Below are 17,832 nucleotides of genomic sequence, written 5' to 3'. Positions count from 1 at the left end.
TTCAGCTAAGTTAATGGCTACGACTTAGCAAGGCGCCAATTGTCACAGTGCATGTATCTTACGAGTCTCATTTGTATAGTCAAGAGAGATGTATCACAAGGATTGATTAAAAGTTAAGTATATTCCAAAGCTACGTATTTTCTTTATAGCAGTTATAACGTATCCTGTTCCAGACTTGACGCCAGTCGGCGTGTGTGTACGCGTGCCTTTCGGCTTCCTTCTCAGTGTGGCGTAGCTCGTTTGTTACGCCACAACATTCGAAAGAACAGTAATGATAAAAATCTGGGGACCTGTGTTGGGAGAATGGTGTATGGAGAAATCGAAAGAACAATGAAATTTATCAGTTAATGAAGCAACCCACTATCATCCAGAAATTAAAAAGTAGGAGACTGCAATGGGATGGACATGTGGCTAGAATGGAAAACAACAGAATCACTAAGAATGGTTTTGAAAGATCTCTCCAGGCAACAAGACCACTGGGCCGACCCCGTACAAGGGGGAAAGATGACATAGAGAAAGACATTGCAGCATTAAGAATTTCTGCAGGGTGGAGAGAGGCTGCGAGAGATAGAAGGCGGTGGAAGCAGATCGTTGATACAGCGCGTGGTCTACAGGGCCTGTGATCGCTGAGAAGAGAGAGAGAGAGAGAGAGAGAGAGAGAGAGAGAGAGAGAGAGAGAGAGAGAGGGGGGGGGGGGGGGGGGGAGACAGCTAACTTTTGGAACTTAGGGAATATACGGTGTTCTCAGGAAGTCCATTTTATATACATGAATGATAGGTAACTTCAACAACGTCCAAAATATGTATAAGACATCCAACAGCCTCAACAGCAGTTGCAAACTCTATTTCTAATTTTTAGAGAATAACTAAAATTTCCAGCAAAATTTCCACACGACACTACTGATCTTTGAAGACAGAAGGCAGTAATTAATTTGTAATTATCATCTCGATGAAATGAAGTTTTCTGAACATACGTAATGGAACGCCCGCGTCACAGTACCGTTGCATGCCGGTGAATGGGCGAAACTCAATTTTCTCAGCTCCTAGATGAAACGGAGTATCGTGCGGTAATTCGTTGTCACCATTTGAAGGAGAACAACGGTGCAACTACTCTCGCTACCCTTCACACACCAAGCCTAAGTCGTTAACGTTTTTTACCATTAGCTGCGATTTTCCAGGAACCCCATGTTTTCTCTTCTTAATTTCTCAGCGTAGTAATATACACTTATGCTCATAAATTAAGGATATTTCCAGAATGTGGTGCCACACAACGTGGCACTACACAAAACTGGCGCTGATAGCATAGGCACATAGGGAATACACACGACACAGATTTGTAAGTCCACGGTATTGGTGAAAAGTTCAGAAAACCGTCCCAAAATACATGTGCTACAAAACGCCACTGTTTTCTGCGCGTGTACCCCGACATCAATATGGAATATGATAACCATGCACACGTACACGGGCCGCACAACGGGTTGACATACTCTGCATCAGGTGGTCGAGCAGCTGCTGGGGTGTAGCCTACCAGTCTTGCACCAGTGCCTGTCGGAGCTTCTGAAGTGTACTATGGCTTTGAAGACGTGCAGCGATACCTCGACCGAGATCATCCCAGACGTGCTCGATGAGGTTTAGGTCTGGAGAACAGGCACGCCACTCTATTCCCTTGATATCTTCTGTTTCAGGGTACTACTCCACTACTCGGTGGGACCGTGCGTTATCATCCATCAGGTGGTAGGTGGGACCCACTGCACCCCTGAAAAGGCGGACGTACTGGTGCAAAATGATGTCCCGATGCAGCTGACCTGTTACAGTTCCTCTGTCAGACATGCAGGGGTGTACGTGTACCAATCATAATCCCACCCCACACCATCAAACCACGACCACTATACACGTCCCTTCAGGGACATTAAGGGGCTGGGATCTGGTTCCTGGTTCCTGGTTCACGCCAGACGAAAACCCGGTGAGAATCACTTTTCAGGCCATACCTAGACTCGTCCGTGAACATATCCTGGGAGCACTGTTCCAATGCCCATGTACTGTGTTGTTAACACCAGGCTTTACGGGCTCTCCTGTGACCAGGGGTCAGTGGAATGCACCTTGCAGGTCTCGGGGCGAATAAACCATGCCTGTTCAGTCGTCTGTAGACTGTGCGTCTGGAGGCAACTGTTCCAGGTGCTGCGGTAAGGTCCCGAGCAAGGCTACCTGCAGTACTCCGTGGCCGTCTACGGGCACTGATGGTGAATATCGGTCTTCTTGTGATGTTGTACACTGTGGACATCCCGTACTGTAGCGCCTGGTCATATTTCCTGTCTGCTGGACTCATTGCCATAATCTTGAGATCACACTTCGTGGCACACGGAGGGCCCTGCTACGACTTGTTGTGTTTGACCCTCCAGTCGCTCTTGTATTCTACCCCTCATAACGTCATCAATATGTGTTCTTTGAGCCATTTTCAACAAACAGTCACCATTAGCACGTCTGAAAACTTCTGCACACTTACTTATGCACCGTACTCTGACATACACCAGCGTCTGTGGACTGCTGCCAGCGCCACCGTGCGACGACCGCAGGTCAAATGCACCGCATGGTGATACCCCGAGGTGATTTAAACCCGAAAACCGCCCACCAAACGTTGTTTCACCATGTGTCAGCATCATCCTTAATTTATGAGCATGAGTGTAGAATGTCTCTCAGTTTAGGTTATTTAAAATAAATTAGGTTATTTAAAATAAATTCGCATTACTAACGTGTTGCTTTATTGTCTTACCTGATAAACTGAAAGACATACACAAGTAGACTCCGTGCCATGTCAACAGTAAAACCTGCATGGCAAATATTGTCACCTGTTATCCACATTCCAGAAACCGACTCCTTTCGGCAACTAAGAGCTCTTGCAATCTGTAGCACACAAAAAGAGCTCTGTTTGACTGTATTAATATCTCTCCAAATTCTCATTGTGTTCAGAGCAGCATTTGCATTGTAATGTCGAACAAAACGGGCGATTCAGCATTGGTGAAGGTACATGTTGTACCCACAATAATGTCATTAAAGAACATGATGAAAACTTCAGGCATTGTGTGTATAACATCACTTGCATTCATTGGCCCGGAGGACACTTTGATAATGTCGTATTGACGGCAGTGAGTCACGAGGACACTGAACTCGGTTATTTTCGACTCGGCCTTACAATGAACTTATCTTGTTTGTCGGAATCCGCATCAGAATTTTCGAAGGCAATGTCGTTTCTTTCTGAATTTATTTAAAGGTTATTTTCCAATTCTGATGCGCCTTGTTCTGAAATAGTTCTCATCAACTTTGTTCAAGACATCTATCGGATCACTGAAATGAGTTTCATGTAGCATCGCAAGAATTCCATCATCTGAGGCTTGTTTGCGAACTATTTTTAAAATTTATGGCGTTCACCTTGTGATAAATAACAAAATAACCTATCAAAATACGTAGAGTAGTATACCAAGTGGGATCCTGCCAGAAGCCGATATGTATTTTGGTTTTTTTAATATTTTTTAACGAATGCATCATAGATATAATTGTAATATTCATCATAAATATATACAGGGCACAAAAAAATCAAGAATACATTGGTTCTTATAGCTGCAGCTCTCTGGGTCCCCTAGACCGCTCTGGGTTTGTAAATGGTTATGTTGATGGAACTGTACGCCAATGCACTGTCATGTGACACATGGTTAGATGGTCCAGATGGTAGTTCCACTGATTTCACGCGAGTCTGAATGACGAAGAATGAAATGGTAGCCTATCGGTCTGTAAAAAGCAGAAAACCGCCAATTGTGGCCCTCTTGCTTGGAGACCCTCGACAGCATCAGTTTTCGATATGTTACAGATATTTTGATACAGACAAGGGCCGCCGTCGGCTTGGTTACCCGACTGGTCGCATCCATTCAAAAACCCTGCAATATGGAGGTAGTAGCGGAAGTGTTGCAACTGAGTCAGGTCATTGCACATAAACGCCGCGGGCGAGTTCTGGTTGTATCACTATGACAAGAGGGGCTATTCAAGAAGTGGCAACATGCCAGGAAAGGCGTAGACTGAACATCATAGGGTTTAAGGGGATACTGTTTGTCATTTGAGACTGTCGTGGTGTGGTGCTAAGAGTATGCTACCAGGGGATTAGCCACCATCAGTCCCAGTCATTAATGGTGTGTTTTGAAACGTCCACGAAATTTGACAAGAATACAAATCAGGTGTTCGAATCATACGTGTATTTCTCTATAAATATTCTATTTCTGTTCTCCTTCCGCCTCCATTCCTCATCCCACCTCTTCCACACCTCAGTTCAATTTGCTATAAGGAACAGTATCATTTCATGAGGTAACTTGCCGGTATCTTGTAACGACTATTTTTACTTATATTTTATCTGTTTGTAACTGTTCGCTTTTGCGAATCAATCGTGCCTATAAAGTTTCGTGGCGTTACTGTAACATTGAGGTGCTAAAGATGCGTGGGCTATGCAGAGGAGAAATGTAGCAACGTGACTCTGTAACACAACTGAAAATAAGCTATAACTAAGCTATTAGTGATGTAAAAACCACTAACAATTATTTCCTTAGTTACAATGAATGGTCAGTGTCTCCTATATTCATGCTGACAAGACACTTGCTTTATGCAGGGTGCACTCTCTTAAATACTGTACTACATTCGAATACTGTTCTATCACTCATCAACACACAAAATTAGTTCCAAAACAACACGTGAGTATAGGAAACGCTGTAGGTCGCAGGAAATTATTAGTCCACAATAAATTACAATGACACTTGTAACGAAACTGTTGTATTGCCAGAACTAGAAACTGCACGACTCTTACCACGGTTATAGCTCCAGCCCGGCATATTACTGAACCTGCGGAGCTAGCAACATTAACATTTTATACCCGAAAAATGTCGCATCTGCCGCAACAATAGAAGACGACTTACTGCTGAAATTAAACACATTTGACTGCTTCGTTCAACACTGTGCAGCGCTATTTACTGTCCATCGCCACGGCTCGCTACAGACAATAGAATGCCACCTTACTGCAGCAACCTCTGGCCACGATTGACCTACAGGTGTTCCCCTATTATTCTACAGCAACGTAAGAAAAGACATCAAAGTAAAAGGCATTGTACATTTCCTACTTGACTTACATAGGACGACAGTGACAAATAGTAATATGATCCCTCAGGTAAAGATTAGTTGTTTAAAATTGCACGTATGTTGACAAAGGCAGTACACCATTTCCTTGCAATACGAAACAAGTTAGCTCGACAAAGCTGATGTTACGAGGGCATGCTAAAAAGTAATGTCTCCGAATTTTTTATGCAAAAAGTCTTACAGGTCTTTAATAAAACAAACGTTATTAACAGTCTAAATATTTATTCTTCATTCCTACATATGTATTTATCAATGTAGTCTCCCTGCCGAACATCACATTTCTCATAACAAGAGGCCAGTTTGTTGATACCCTCAGTACAGAACGTTAGGTGACGGAGCTACTTCACCTCTGCTTGCAGCTCCCCATCACTGTCGAAGTGCTCCTTGGTTCAAATGGCTCTGAGCACTATGGGACTTAAAATCTGAGTTCATCAGTCGCCTAGAACTTAGAACTACTTAAACCTAACTAACCTAAGGACATCACACACATCCATGTCCGAGGCAGGATTCGAACCTGCGACCGTAGCCGTCGCGCCGGCGAAGTGCTCCTTGCAGGCGTTCTTTAAGTTTAGGAAACAGATGAAAATCGGATGAGGCCAAGTATTAGTTGTAATGAGGGTAATAGATGACAGTGAACACAACGTATCGAATTGTTGCAGATGTCGCAGCGATTCTGTGGGGTTTGGCATTGTCATTATGGAGAGAGTACTCCACATGTGGACGAACTCTCCGAATTTTAAACTCGATTACAGGCACGCTGCTTCCCACGCACCGAGATACTTATGTTACACACCACGATGTTACACCCTAAGAGGGGCGTTCAATAAATAAAGCAACAGTTTTTTTCTCGGCAAACGTTTGAAAAAAAAATGCGGAATTTGCTGTGTGACATCGTGGAATATTCACGCTCAGCCCAAATAGCTTCAAAATGTACCGATAGGTGGTGGCGCTACACGTAGCCTTCAAAAAGACGTCTGCCGCGTAGGTGCGTTCCAGAGAGCTGTCATAGTTTCTTCTGGTGGAAAACCAGACCATCGAAAATATTCATAGGCACTTTCAGGATGTTATGGAGACCTGGCAATGAACAAAAGCACATAGAGTCGTTGGGCGACGCTCCTGTCATCATAGCATCAAGGTTGCGAGAATCTCTCCCATCTCCCGCGTGTCGGAAGGTCGCACACAGCTGTGACTCCCGCAGTGTTGGAGCGTGTGGACACTTTCATTCCAAGGTGATTGACGGGCACAATCAAACACATATATGCACAAATGAACGTCTCTGTTCGTCGTGCTGACACACTCGTCCACCAGTTGGGTACTCAAAGGCTCGCCGACGAACAGAAGACCATAAAGAGCAACGAAGGGCCACCTGTGCGGTATTCCTTGCGGGTTGCCAGGCACATCGTGATAATTGTTTGCCTGATGCTGTCGCAACGATGATACATTTCTTCATCAATTTGAATGGGAAACAAAACGTCGGTCCATGGAATGGCGGCACCCCACCTATCTTCCGAAGAAAAAGTTGAAAGCCGCATCCTCAGCCGGTACCGTCACGGCGACGACGGGCTGGGACTCTGAAGCTGTTATTACAAGGGTGAGTCAAATGAAAACCTTAAATCTGTAATAACAAATCAAAATTTCGCGCCGTTATCCTGTAAGTTGGTAAGCGTGCTACAAACAGCGTGCACTGGCTTGTAGGTGGCAGCTTATAGCAGATGCACACGTACCGTCGCAGTATCAGTATAAAGATGGCGGCCCCACTTGCGACTTGCACCAGGGAAGAACAGCGTTCCGTTATTCGGTTTTTGCGTAGTGAAGGGGTCAAACCTATTGAAATTCATCGACGAATGAAGGTTCAGTACGGTGTTTGTCACAGCAGCAAGTCTACGAATGAAGTAAGAAGTTCGCAAATGGTGTGACTTCAGGGGAAGATGCCCCTCGTCCAGGTCGAGCACAACGAGTTGTGACTCCACAGAACATTGCAACAGTTGAAGCCATAGTGAAGGAAAACCACCGAGTGACACTGAATGACATTGCAGCATCTTTACTGGTTAGTCATGGGTCAGCACACCACATTGTGCATGATGTGCTCCAGTTTTACAAAGTGTCAGCAAGATGGGTGCCACGGCAGCTGACTCCTGAAATGAGAGAACGAAGTGTTGATGCTTGTGGAGAAATTCTTCGGCGCTTTGAACGAGAAGGTGACGGCTTACTTGCAAGAATCGTTACTGGGGACGATACCTTGGTTCCACCAACCGGAAACGAAGAGAGCGAGCAAGGAATGGCGCCATTCCTCATCACCAAAACCAATGTAGTTTCGAACAGAACCATCAGCAGGGAAGGTTATGCTGACTCTCTTTTCGGACGAAAAAGGCGTCTTTTGGAGCATTACATGCCTAGAGGGACCACTGTCACCGGTGCATCATACACAGATCTCCTAAAAAGTCATCTGCGGCCTACAATCAAATCAAAGCGACGTGGATTGCTTTCAGCAGGTGTCCTTTAGCAACATGACAACGCAGGGTCCCAAATTGCCCGTACAACAGTTGCAACAATCACAGACCTGCATTTTGAGTGTCTTCCTCATCCACCATACTAACCAGACCTTGCCCCCAAGTGATTTCCCTATGTTTGGACCACTCAAAGACGCAATGGGAGGAAAGAAGTTCCGTTCTGATGAAGAGGTACGCCACGCGGTGCATGAGTGGTTGCGCGAACTACCAAAAGAATTTTTTTCTAAAGGAATTTATGCACTTTGTAAGCGCTGGAGGACTTGCACTGAGCGTGGGGGAGTTTATGATGAAAAGTGATACAGCTTTGTTCCACTTCTGCACAATGAATAATATTTAAAAAGTATTTAAGGTTTTCATTTGACACATCCTCGTATGTTTGGTATCGTCCATCATGATGCAGCGATTAACTCTGAAGTGAATTGAGCTATCCTCGGGAAACTGAAGAAACGACTTCAGCGTGTTCGTCACCACAAAAATGCAAACGAACCTCTACTTCTATAAACAGGTCTCTGCACCCGAGAGGAGCTCACAAAATGTCATCGGAGTGCTCTTCCTCATCCATCCTACAGCCCTGACCTCGCGCCATTCGATTTCCATCTGTTTGGTCCAATGGAGGATGAACTCCGCGATATGCAGTACATGGATAGTGGGGAGGTTACTGATGCGGCAAGACGTTGACTCAACGTCGGCCAATAGAGTTGTACCATGCGGCCATACGGGCCCTAGCAGTAAAGTGGCGTGACGCTATCATATTGATTGGAGATTATGCTGAAAAACAGGATTGTGTAACCAGAAAATTGGGGAATAATATGGTGTATTAGAAATCTGAATAAAACCAACTTGCTTTGAGAAAAATAGTGTTGCATTAGTTGTTGAACGCTCCTCGTATAATTCGGAGCCCTCTGGCGGCAGGGGGCTGCAAATATGAAGACTAAAGAACATTGGTTTTATTTAAAAAGTATTAAATTGTTTTCACATAAAAAAATTGAGAGATATTACATTTCAGCACGCCCTCGTCTGGACACGTGACACATAGAACATCAGTTAAATAATGATCGTACATCTGGCCTTTCTATAGGATGTAATCGATATGATAATACGAGGGTTACTCCAAAAGAAATGCACACTATTTTTCTAAAAAATACAGTTTTCATTCTGCATGTGTGAAAGTTTTATAGTGTGTAGATACATCCTTCCCGCTTGTTTTCAAACTTAGTTCAACCAGTTCCCGTGAGTGGCACCGTCACAGCATGTCTTCAAGATGGCTGCTACACTTGACGTTCGTCAGAAGCAACGTGCTGTCATAGAATTCTTGTGCTTTGAAAACGAAACAGTGAGAATCATCCACAAGCGGTTGGAAAAGGTATATGGAGATGCTGCTGTCGATCGCAGTACAATTAGTCGGTGGACAAGCAGGTTACGTGATAAAAGCGGGCACGGCAATATTGAGCATTATTCTCGCAGCGATAGGCCTCGTACTGCACACACTCCAGACAATGTGCAGTGAGTTAACGAATTGATGACTGCTGACAGACGCATCGCAGTGAACGATTTGTGACGGTACGTTTGGATAGGGGAAGGAAGTGTTTGCAGAATACTGTAAGTGTTGGCGTTAAAGGTTTGTGCCAGGCGGGTTCCTAGGATGTTGACAGTGGTTCACAAAGAAACAAGGAAAGCGGTATGCAGCGAACTTTTGGAACAGTACGAGAATGATGGAGATGAATTTCTTGGAAGAATTGTCACAGGTAACGGAACGTGGCTCTATCATTTTTCACCAGAGACGAAGAGGCAATCAATGCAGTGGCATCATGAAAATTCACCCAAGAAAAAAAAATTCAAAACCACAGCTTCTGCTGGAAAAGATGTGGGTACGGTGTTTTTCGATTCCGAAGTACTCTTGCTGGTGAACATCATGCCAAGTGGAACCACCATAAATTCTGATGCATATGTGACGACACTGAAGAAACTTCAAGCTCGAGTACGTCGTGTTCGACCACATCGGCAAAAGCAGGATGTTTTGATGTTGCACGGCAATGCACAGCCATATGTCAGACAAAAAACCATGGAAGCGATCACAAAACTCGGATGGACAACACTGAAACACCCGCCGTACAGTCCTGACCTGGCTCCATGTGACTATCATCTCTTTGGGAAACTGAAAGACTCTCTTCGTGGAACAAGGTTTGAAGATGGTGACTCCCGTGTGCACGCTGCCAAACAGTGGCTCCAAGAGGATGGTCCAGAATTTTACCGTGCGGGTGTACAGGCGCTGGTTCCAAGATGGCGTAAGGCAGTTGAGAGGGATGGAAATTATGTGGCGAAGTGAAAATATTGGACCTAAAGGATGTATCTACACATAGTAAAACTTTCAAACATGTAGAATGAAAGATGGATTTTTAAAAAAATTGTGTGCATTTCTTTTGGAGTGACACTCGTACAATGACAGTGTCAAGTGACGTACAAAATTTTCTTATGTTGCATTAAAAGCTGATGTTTGTTCAGTAGGTTGACTAGTTTGTTCATTGCTGCATATACCACGCAGTGCTTTCACTCTTAGTAATACGACTTATTTTTGCTGATTTTTCAGGCTATTGATTTCAGTTTCATAACCGAAATGGTCATCAAGTTCACCTTGCTTCTCTCCGCAGCCCAACGACAGATGAGGTACCGCTGCTGTTCCGGCTGTCGTACATGTACTACACACTGGTGGGCGCTGTCGTCATGGTGACGGTGGGCTGGGCGGTCAGCCAGATGACGGGTCCCCTCAGGCCGGGGGACGTGGAGCCGTCGCTGCTGGCGCCCATGGTCCGTCCTAAACAGAGGCGCCGAGAAGATGATGCCGGCGACGCCGACCCGGTGGTCAAAGTGGAGCTGCTCCAGAAGGCGAAGCAGCAGTCTGAGACACTCGGAGCGGCCTAAAGCGTCTACAGGGACCGGCACGGCGGCGGCGAGGTCGCTGAGTGTTCCGTTACTCTACCAGCCATTTGCCTGACGTGTGCTCCCTAGTATTTCTATGAGCAACAATCTCACAAGTTACATGCGCGAGAAATTAGTGTCTTTCAGTGTACTAGAAAGAAATACTAAGAGACTACCGCTTTTCTGCTCAAATTTCGGGCACTCCAAATTCTTCATAAGTGGACGAAACCTCCAATACCTGGTGAAAAGTGGTACCCTGTTTCAATATATTTTTTTGTGTGGGATCTGAAATTTAAAAACCTCTCTCACACCGGCCTGATTTAGCTTCACTGATCAGGATAGTAAAAACCATGCGAATATTAAGGGAATTTTCATTCACAAAGCAGGCTTACCACATTCACACAGTTCAATACTGATCTATCCTGATTAAATTGAGCTTAACTTAAATTCCATAAGGCAGTGAAGCAATTTCGAAGTCTCGGTGCGACGAAAATTGTCAGTCGATCTCCTGAAAACATTTGTAATAATTATTAACTTTCGGTGATCACATGGGGAAGACCGGAGATCTGTTGGTAAGACCGTGTTAGCTCATTTATTGAAAGTAATAAACTGGATATCTTGAGCGTACAAATCGGCAGGTTCGTCCTGTGTAAATCAGACGTTCCCCACTGATCCCGTGCAACACAGCGTAGTAAGCAGACACTGTCAATAATAATCAGTTAAATAATACGCAAACATACATACTTTAGTTTAGTTCATGTATTAAATTCCTTCTCATACAGAATCTCATCAAGATGGCGACTAGCTCAACAATACATACATGTACATCTTCCTTCTTTCACGGCTAATCGGCAAGCTCTCTATCATTCTTTTCATAAGAGAAAACATAGATAGCAGAGAAGCTATTCCATGGAGTAAATGCACGCTCCAAGGAATAATAGGGCTTGAAACTACTTTGCATTGATAATCATCGTATATTTAAGTTTAGGAATCGGTAAGATAAGAAGAGATATTTCGAGATATGTACTGAGTTATATAATTTATAAAATTTCTGAAAATATCGCGGAGAGACCGCTGCAAGAGACGTTACACTGTGATACAACGAATATAACCATAAGCGCGATCAAGTGCGAACTGAACATCCACCACAGTGGGACCATGGAGTGGTTCCACTCAAAAGTAATCACCACAGGCATTAAATCGTTTATCCCACTAGGAGGCAAGAGGATCAATTCCGGTTTCGTATAACGCGGTCGAGCACTGGCACGATCCACAACCGCACACTTGTTCATCCGACGAAACCTGATCTCCACTGATGTCTTTCTTCAGGTCGCCAAAGCCAACAGGAGGCAAGAGGATCAATTCCGGTTTCGTATAACGCGGTCGATCACTGGCACGATCCACAACCGCACACTTGTTCATCCGACGAAACCTGATCTCCACTGATGTCTTTCTTCAGGTCGCCAAAATTGTGAAAAAGTACGCAGAGAAGCATCCAGGCTGTACGGAAGATGTTGCAATGTTTCCTCACCAAACTGCCAAAGCGTGGCTCTCGTCCGGTTGTCAGTGTGGTGGCGGGCATTATCGCGCAACGGATGACTCCATCCCACAGCTTTCCTAACTTTATGGAAGTTTCTACAAAGTGTCTTCATAGCGTTGCAAACTGATTCTGGCTCGACGAACGAGGAACTGGACGAGCAGTGGACCTCTACAATCACAGTAGAAGGTTGTCATGAGCTTAGATGAACTTGCGTCGACAGCTGTGGCTTTCTTTGGTGGGTGGGTGGGGGGGGGGGGGGCGGGGGGAACGGGGATGTTGGCTTTGCCATTCGCCATCGCGCTGTCGGATGGAATCAGCCTGTTCCATGACAACCCCCGCCTTCAAACTTCCAACCGAACGATGGCTACACTTTAGAGATTTGGTTGAGAAACACTGCAGCATGGATCTTTCAAGGAGAAATTATCACATATTTGGCGACCTGTGAGGACGTCCGTTTCATTAGGAGAAAAACTGCAGGAGAGAGTGCGTTTGTGGATCGTTCAGCGACCGTCCACGTTCTTTGCAACAGGAGTTGATACTCTCGTCTGCCACTGGGATAAATGTGTTAAAATATGTAGTGATTGCTTTTGAGTAGGACTATTCCATGGGCCCATTGTAGTGCGTGTTTGGTTTTAATTTGACTGCCCTTCATACTTGCAATGAAACCAATCGAAAAATAGGCGAGTAAGCTAAATGTCAAGTTGAAGCGTCAATACATTGTGCATCTTTATGAATCTTCTTCTTCACTCTCTCTTTTTTTTTAATTTAGCCAACCACAGCCGAAACCTCAATGAACTGAGTGACTTCACTTTCTCACTTGGCATATTTCACATTAAGAGTTTCTGACAGTTTTACTGATAACACATTCGGGTCTGGTTGTCTGGCAGCGAAGTGTGTGCCTGGAATTCGGGAGGTCTGGCTGTCTAATCCCATTTGGACAATAGAAATTTTCAATCTGCCCTTAATCTAGCTTTTACTTCTCAAGGACGTTAGAAGTAGCCAGGAAAGACACATGGTTCGGACTCCAGGGCTCCACGTTAAACGGTAGGTCCATTTTTCTTAGCTGGATATCTAGGGTACATTAGTCACACAGGTCGCCGAAGTGGCGTCCAAATAGAAGGGGCTGTTAAATGAAAATGAGACAGATGGCAAAAGTATGTAAGCTGTAGATCATTTCGAAAGTTGTCACTGTAAGTATTAAAACATTTACGCTACTGAGTCAAGACGGTCAGCCCTTCCACAGAAAAAGATTTGTGGTTGGATGCTTGTACCCAAGCGTTCACCTCTTCGTCCGAAGGAAACCGATGGCGACGAATCGCATAGGAAGAGATCGGGGCTGTGTGGAGGACGTGTAAGGGCTCAACAGCGAAACTTTTGCTGCAAAGTCGAAACAAGCTGCCAACAAAATGCCCACCCGTATGTTGTCAAGGCTGTTTTGAACACGATCCAGAACTTTCGCTGGGAAATACTTACAGTCCCGATCCCTTCCACTATTTTGGAGCCCTGAAGAAAGTTATTTGTGGCCGTTGATTTGCTTCTGACGAAGAGGTGCACGCCTGGGCACATCCGTGGTTCCGTAGGCACCTGCAAGCATTTTTCCATGAAGGCATTGACCGTCTTGTCCCAGAGTGGCATGAATATATTAACAGTTATAGCGATTAGTTTTGAAACAACAATGTTGTGTACTAACTTTTTTCTATCTGACATGTTTTCATTTGATAACCCTTGTAAGACCCACCCCGAGTCATTGAGCAACATGCAGTTATTATGATTGGTAAAAAACACGCTGTACCACTCTTTTCCTCTTTCCACATGCAATCGTACAACTCCAAAAAGTAAATAGTGCTATTTTTGTATGGTCACTGCAGTATCAAGCTAGACAGAAGAATTACGAGTATTAACCGTAAATAAGTAATTGTCCCCTTGCTAACAGTGCCTTATCGGAAATGCAATTTCGATATGTAGGACCGTTTGAAATATTCAAATGACTTCCCTTTTTATCTTATAATTATGCGATCGTGTTTCCCCTTACTCTGTCGTGGAATATTGTGTGGTTACTGAAAACTCTCTGTATCACTATATTTGATATATTTGTACAAGAATTCGCGATATCAGTCATCTACGGTTAATTTAAACTTTAAGCTTTAAGATTGTTACTGTGACTAAGAAATCAACCCATCGCTCAAAATACGAATTTTCTGACTGGAAGCAAACGCTGAAGATTACTGCATTCGATATTTCAGTTAAACAGCTTTCTTCATTACAGAAATTAGCAGATTTGATTCTCGTTATTCATTATAGCTGATGGATTTGGTAAAGCCATACTGATATGAAATATGCGACCATATTGTACTACATCAGCTGAAAGAAATGCATTAATTGATTTTTGACCTTCCTCATCTGCAATTTCCATTCGATTGAGGAATGTGAACTGCTTCTTCACAACACTATTCAAAAAATTTGTCTTCTTCAACATACATAATGTTGCTCATAGAATAAGTACACTTACTTTTTCAACTTGTAGCAGGAAAAGATGTAAAAGCAAAAAATAAACAAGTTTTTATTATTTACTTACCTTCTTTTACTCTTTCTGTAGTAACATCTTTAAAAAGTCTATGTCTCGTATTATGAGTTAAATTTTCTTCCCGATAAAAATTACATTATAACTATCACAGACAGATTCATAGGACGGTGGACGTCCTTACATAACGCCTATTATGACGTAAATGTTGCAAAAAGTGTTAAGAAAATTTAATAATGAAATATCTGAGAGCTGACATGACGTCCTTGTGGTATTTACTTTTGTATTGGACACTAAATGTGTGTAATTCATTTGTTACCAACTCAGTTTTACCTCCTTTGTAAAATACCTCACGCCTGACGTCATAACCAAGAGGTCTGACTACTCTGCTGCAAGCGAATGTGCCACAATGCAGGGATTCACAAGACAGCAACCGAATATCAGAAAGGCCTTACGTCGCTCACAAATCACGAGCAAAAGAAGTGGTTACTAATGGCTGTTATATGAGCGCTGAAAGAACCGCGATAAACAAACTGACTTTTACAAAACAGAAAGAAGCCCATTCAACAGATGAACACTTTCAGCAAATTATTGTGTAAGTTTAAAGCCATCCTTCGCTGGAAGCTGTGTCATTTATTACTCACTGTTATTTTTACAGACTCGATAACGCAACAAAGCAAGAGAAGAATCTTAACACACTATTATACCCGCTTCCGTTGAGTTATAATATCACCACACACACACACACACACACACACACACACACACACACACACACACACACACGCACACACACTTACGCAGAATTAACATATACCAAGGAATATAATATCTTCAAAACGGATATCATGTATCTCACAGAGACAAACGACACACACACACACACACACACACACACACACACGCACGCACACACACTTACGCAGAATTAACATATACAAAGGAACATAATATCTTCACAACGGTTATCATGTATCTCACAGAGACAAATGAATATAAAATACCAAAGAATCAACGTCTGCAACTATCTAACAAGAGAAAGGAATATAATGCACACTCTCAACTAAAGAATATAACTTCATGAAAGCATAAAACTTAATAACAGAATTATAAAAATTAGTACATTTCACAACCATAATAAGAGTTTGAAAAAAGAAAAAAAAGAAAAAAAAACAGCGTGTAATATCAGAGATAGCAGACAAGCCAGTTAAAGAGGAAAATGCCCAGCTAAAAATACCAACTCAGTTGCAAGCTAAAGTATTTATTGCTACACACGTGTTCCCTGCTTCAAGATTACTAGGGCTACAGCATCAAATGAAAAACATTGTAAGCCACTTAGCTTTCACGAAATCCCAAAAATAAAAATCAGAAATTAAAATTTTTAGTGGCCACGTTGTTCTTTGGTTGTCACCATCCTAGGATTGATCGTTAGCACTGATGCTATTATGTAAAACATTCAATGGTGCTTTAGTTTCTGCCAGCAGTCAACACATCATTTATATTTTGAACGCAGTTATATAGAAGAAAACTGGATATAATAAGATGCAGCAAGCGTGTGGCTAAATAGCATCTCTGTGCTTTTTTCTTCTCTGACAAGCCATTCATAGTATCTACTTTATGTTAATTCAGTGACAGAAATAATGGGTATCATTGAATGACACCTCCTATAATTGCAAAAACTGCTCCTATAGACAATACATAATGGAAGTTTGATACTACATAGTTAGTATCATGGAGTACAATATCGAGATACGAGTTTGCTAACACTAGACCTGTTAAACCGCCACCTGTGAATAAGAAAATAAATCCTAGAGCTCATAGTAACAGTGGGTTAAACTTGAAACATATAATCTATTTTACACGATTAGTGATCACGACAAATGTGTGCTGTAACTGCAAGAACTGAAATTTTTATTATTATTGTTATCATTCGCATCAATACACTGCAGGATCACGCAAAGCATTCCGCCTCGTTTGAGAATTCTTCCTGTTCTTTCACGATCCTCCCGTTTTTTTCCACGGCATCTCTTCCCGTCTTCAGTCCACTTTTCCCCGGGTTTCTTTCGAACTTCATTCCCTGACTGCACATTCCACTTGTGTACCTTGTTTTTGTGTATGTTTCTGTCTTCAGTTTCTATTTTAGCGATCTGTGGTTTTTCTAGGGCAAGCCCTTCATTTGTTATCCATGGTGTTGTTGACTTTACTCCTTGTATATTTGTTAATATCCTTTTACTTACATCAGCTGCTAGGTTTGACATCTTCTCTTTTATTCTCCTGGTAGTCTGTATCCATCTTCTCTCATTTTGGTCAGAGACTTTTCCTCATTATTTCGTGTTCTTACTTCAGTATGCTTTGCTTGTCGTTTTTCGTATTGGTCGTTAGTGCCTCACTTGTATTTAGTGTATCTTGCCTGGCAAATGTGTTGTAGTGTACGGTATTTGTTTGACATGCATTACATATTAAATATGTACTATTTTTGCCATACACAATCTTCATTTTTTGTAATCGAGTTTCTTGTGAGGTATTTTGTCCTCCATTAGGTTCGTGGGTCCCACCTAGATATTTGAAAGGTGCAACTCTGTTTATCTTGCTTTCTTAGTGTATAATTTATTCAATAATGTTTCTGTTTAGGTCAGTATGTTTTGTTTCTTCTAAATGTGTGGATCTAACATTAAATTATTGTTTTGTGTTTACTTGTGTCGCCGGCCGGAGTGGCCGTGCGGTTCTAGGCGCTACAGTCTGGAGCCGATCGACCACTACGGTCGCAGGCTCGAATCCTGCCTCGGGCATGGATGTGTGTGATGTCCTTAGGTTGGTTAGGTTTAATTAGTTCTAAGTTCTAGGTGACTGATAACTTCAGAAGTTAAGTAGCATAGTGCTCAGGGCCATTTGAACCATTTTTAATTGTGTCCACAGTCCTCGAATATGTTAGCAAGGACTATATTTTACGCCTGAATTGTAATGACATTTACTCACTACGATCTACATTTCGCCTTATTATGCCATTTTGAATTGATAGCTAACAGTATATATTGCTTAAAGATCAGGTGAACTAGGAATACAATCCGTTCTCTAAATATTTTACAAAGAGAAAAAAAGTTAAAGAAAAAGTAGCTCTTCCTTCCACACTATGAAGTGTGCAACGATCTTTTTAATCCTAGTGTTATCCATGTTTAA

The 17,832-nt window shown here is 42.8% G+C and overlaps 1 protein-coding gene across 1 annotated transcript in view; it reads left to right on the top strand.

Annotated features, from left to right (window-relative positions):
* LOC126260860 (sodium-coupled monocarboxylate transporter 1-like) overlaps window positions 1-12,083 on the top strand; it is a 107,929-nt gene extending 95,846 nt beyond the window's left edge. The window contains exons 13-14 of the mRNA XM_049958273.1: window positions 10,327-11,923; window positions 12,054-12,083. Coding sequence (XP_049814230.1) covers window positions 10,327-10,597 — 271 coding nt within the window. The 3' untranslated portion in view covers window positions 10,598-11,923; window positions 12,054-12,083. The remainder of the gene's footprint in view (window positions 1-10,326; window positions 11,924-12,053) is intronic.
* The last annotated feature ends 5,749 nt before the right edge of the window (window positions 12,084-17,832 follow it).

Source organism: Schistocerca nitens, chromosome 5, assembly GCF_023898315.1.
Source record: "Schistocerca nitens isolate TAMUIC-IGC-003100 chromosome 5, iqSchNite1.1, whole genome shotgun sequence".
Classification (NCBI taxonomy): domain Eukaryota; kingdom Metazoa; phylum Arthropoda; class Insecta; order Orthoptera; family Acrididae; genus Schistocerca; species Schistocerca nitens.
The sequence above is the reverse complement of the archived record's forward strand: the minus strand, read 5'-3'. Positions and strand labels throughout refer to the sequence as shown.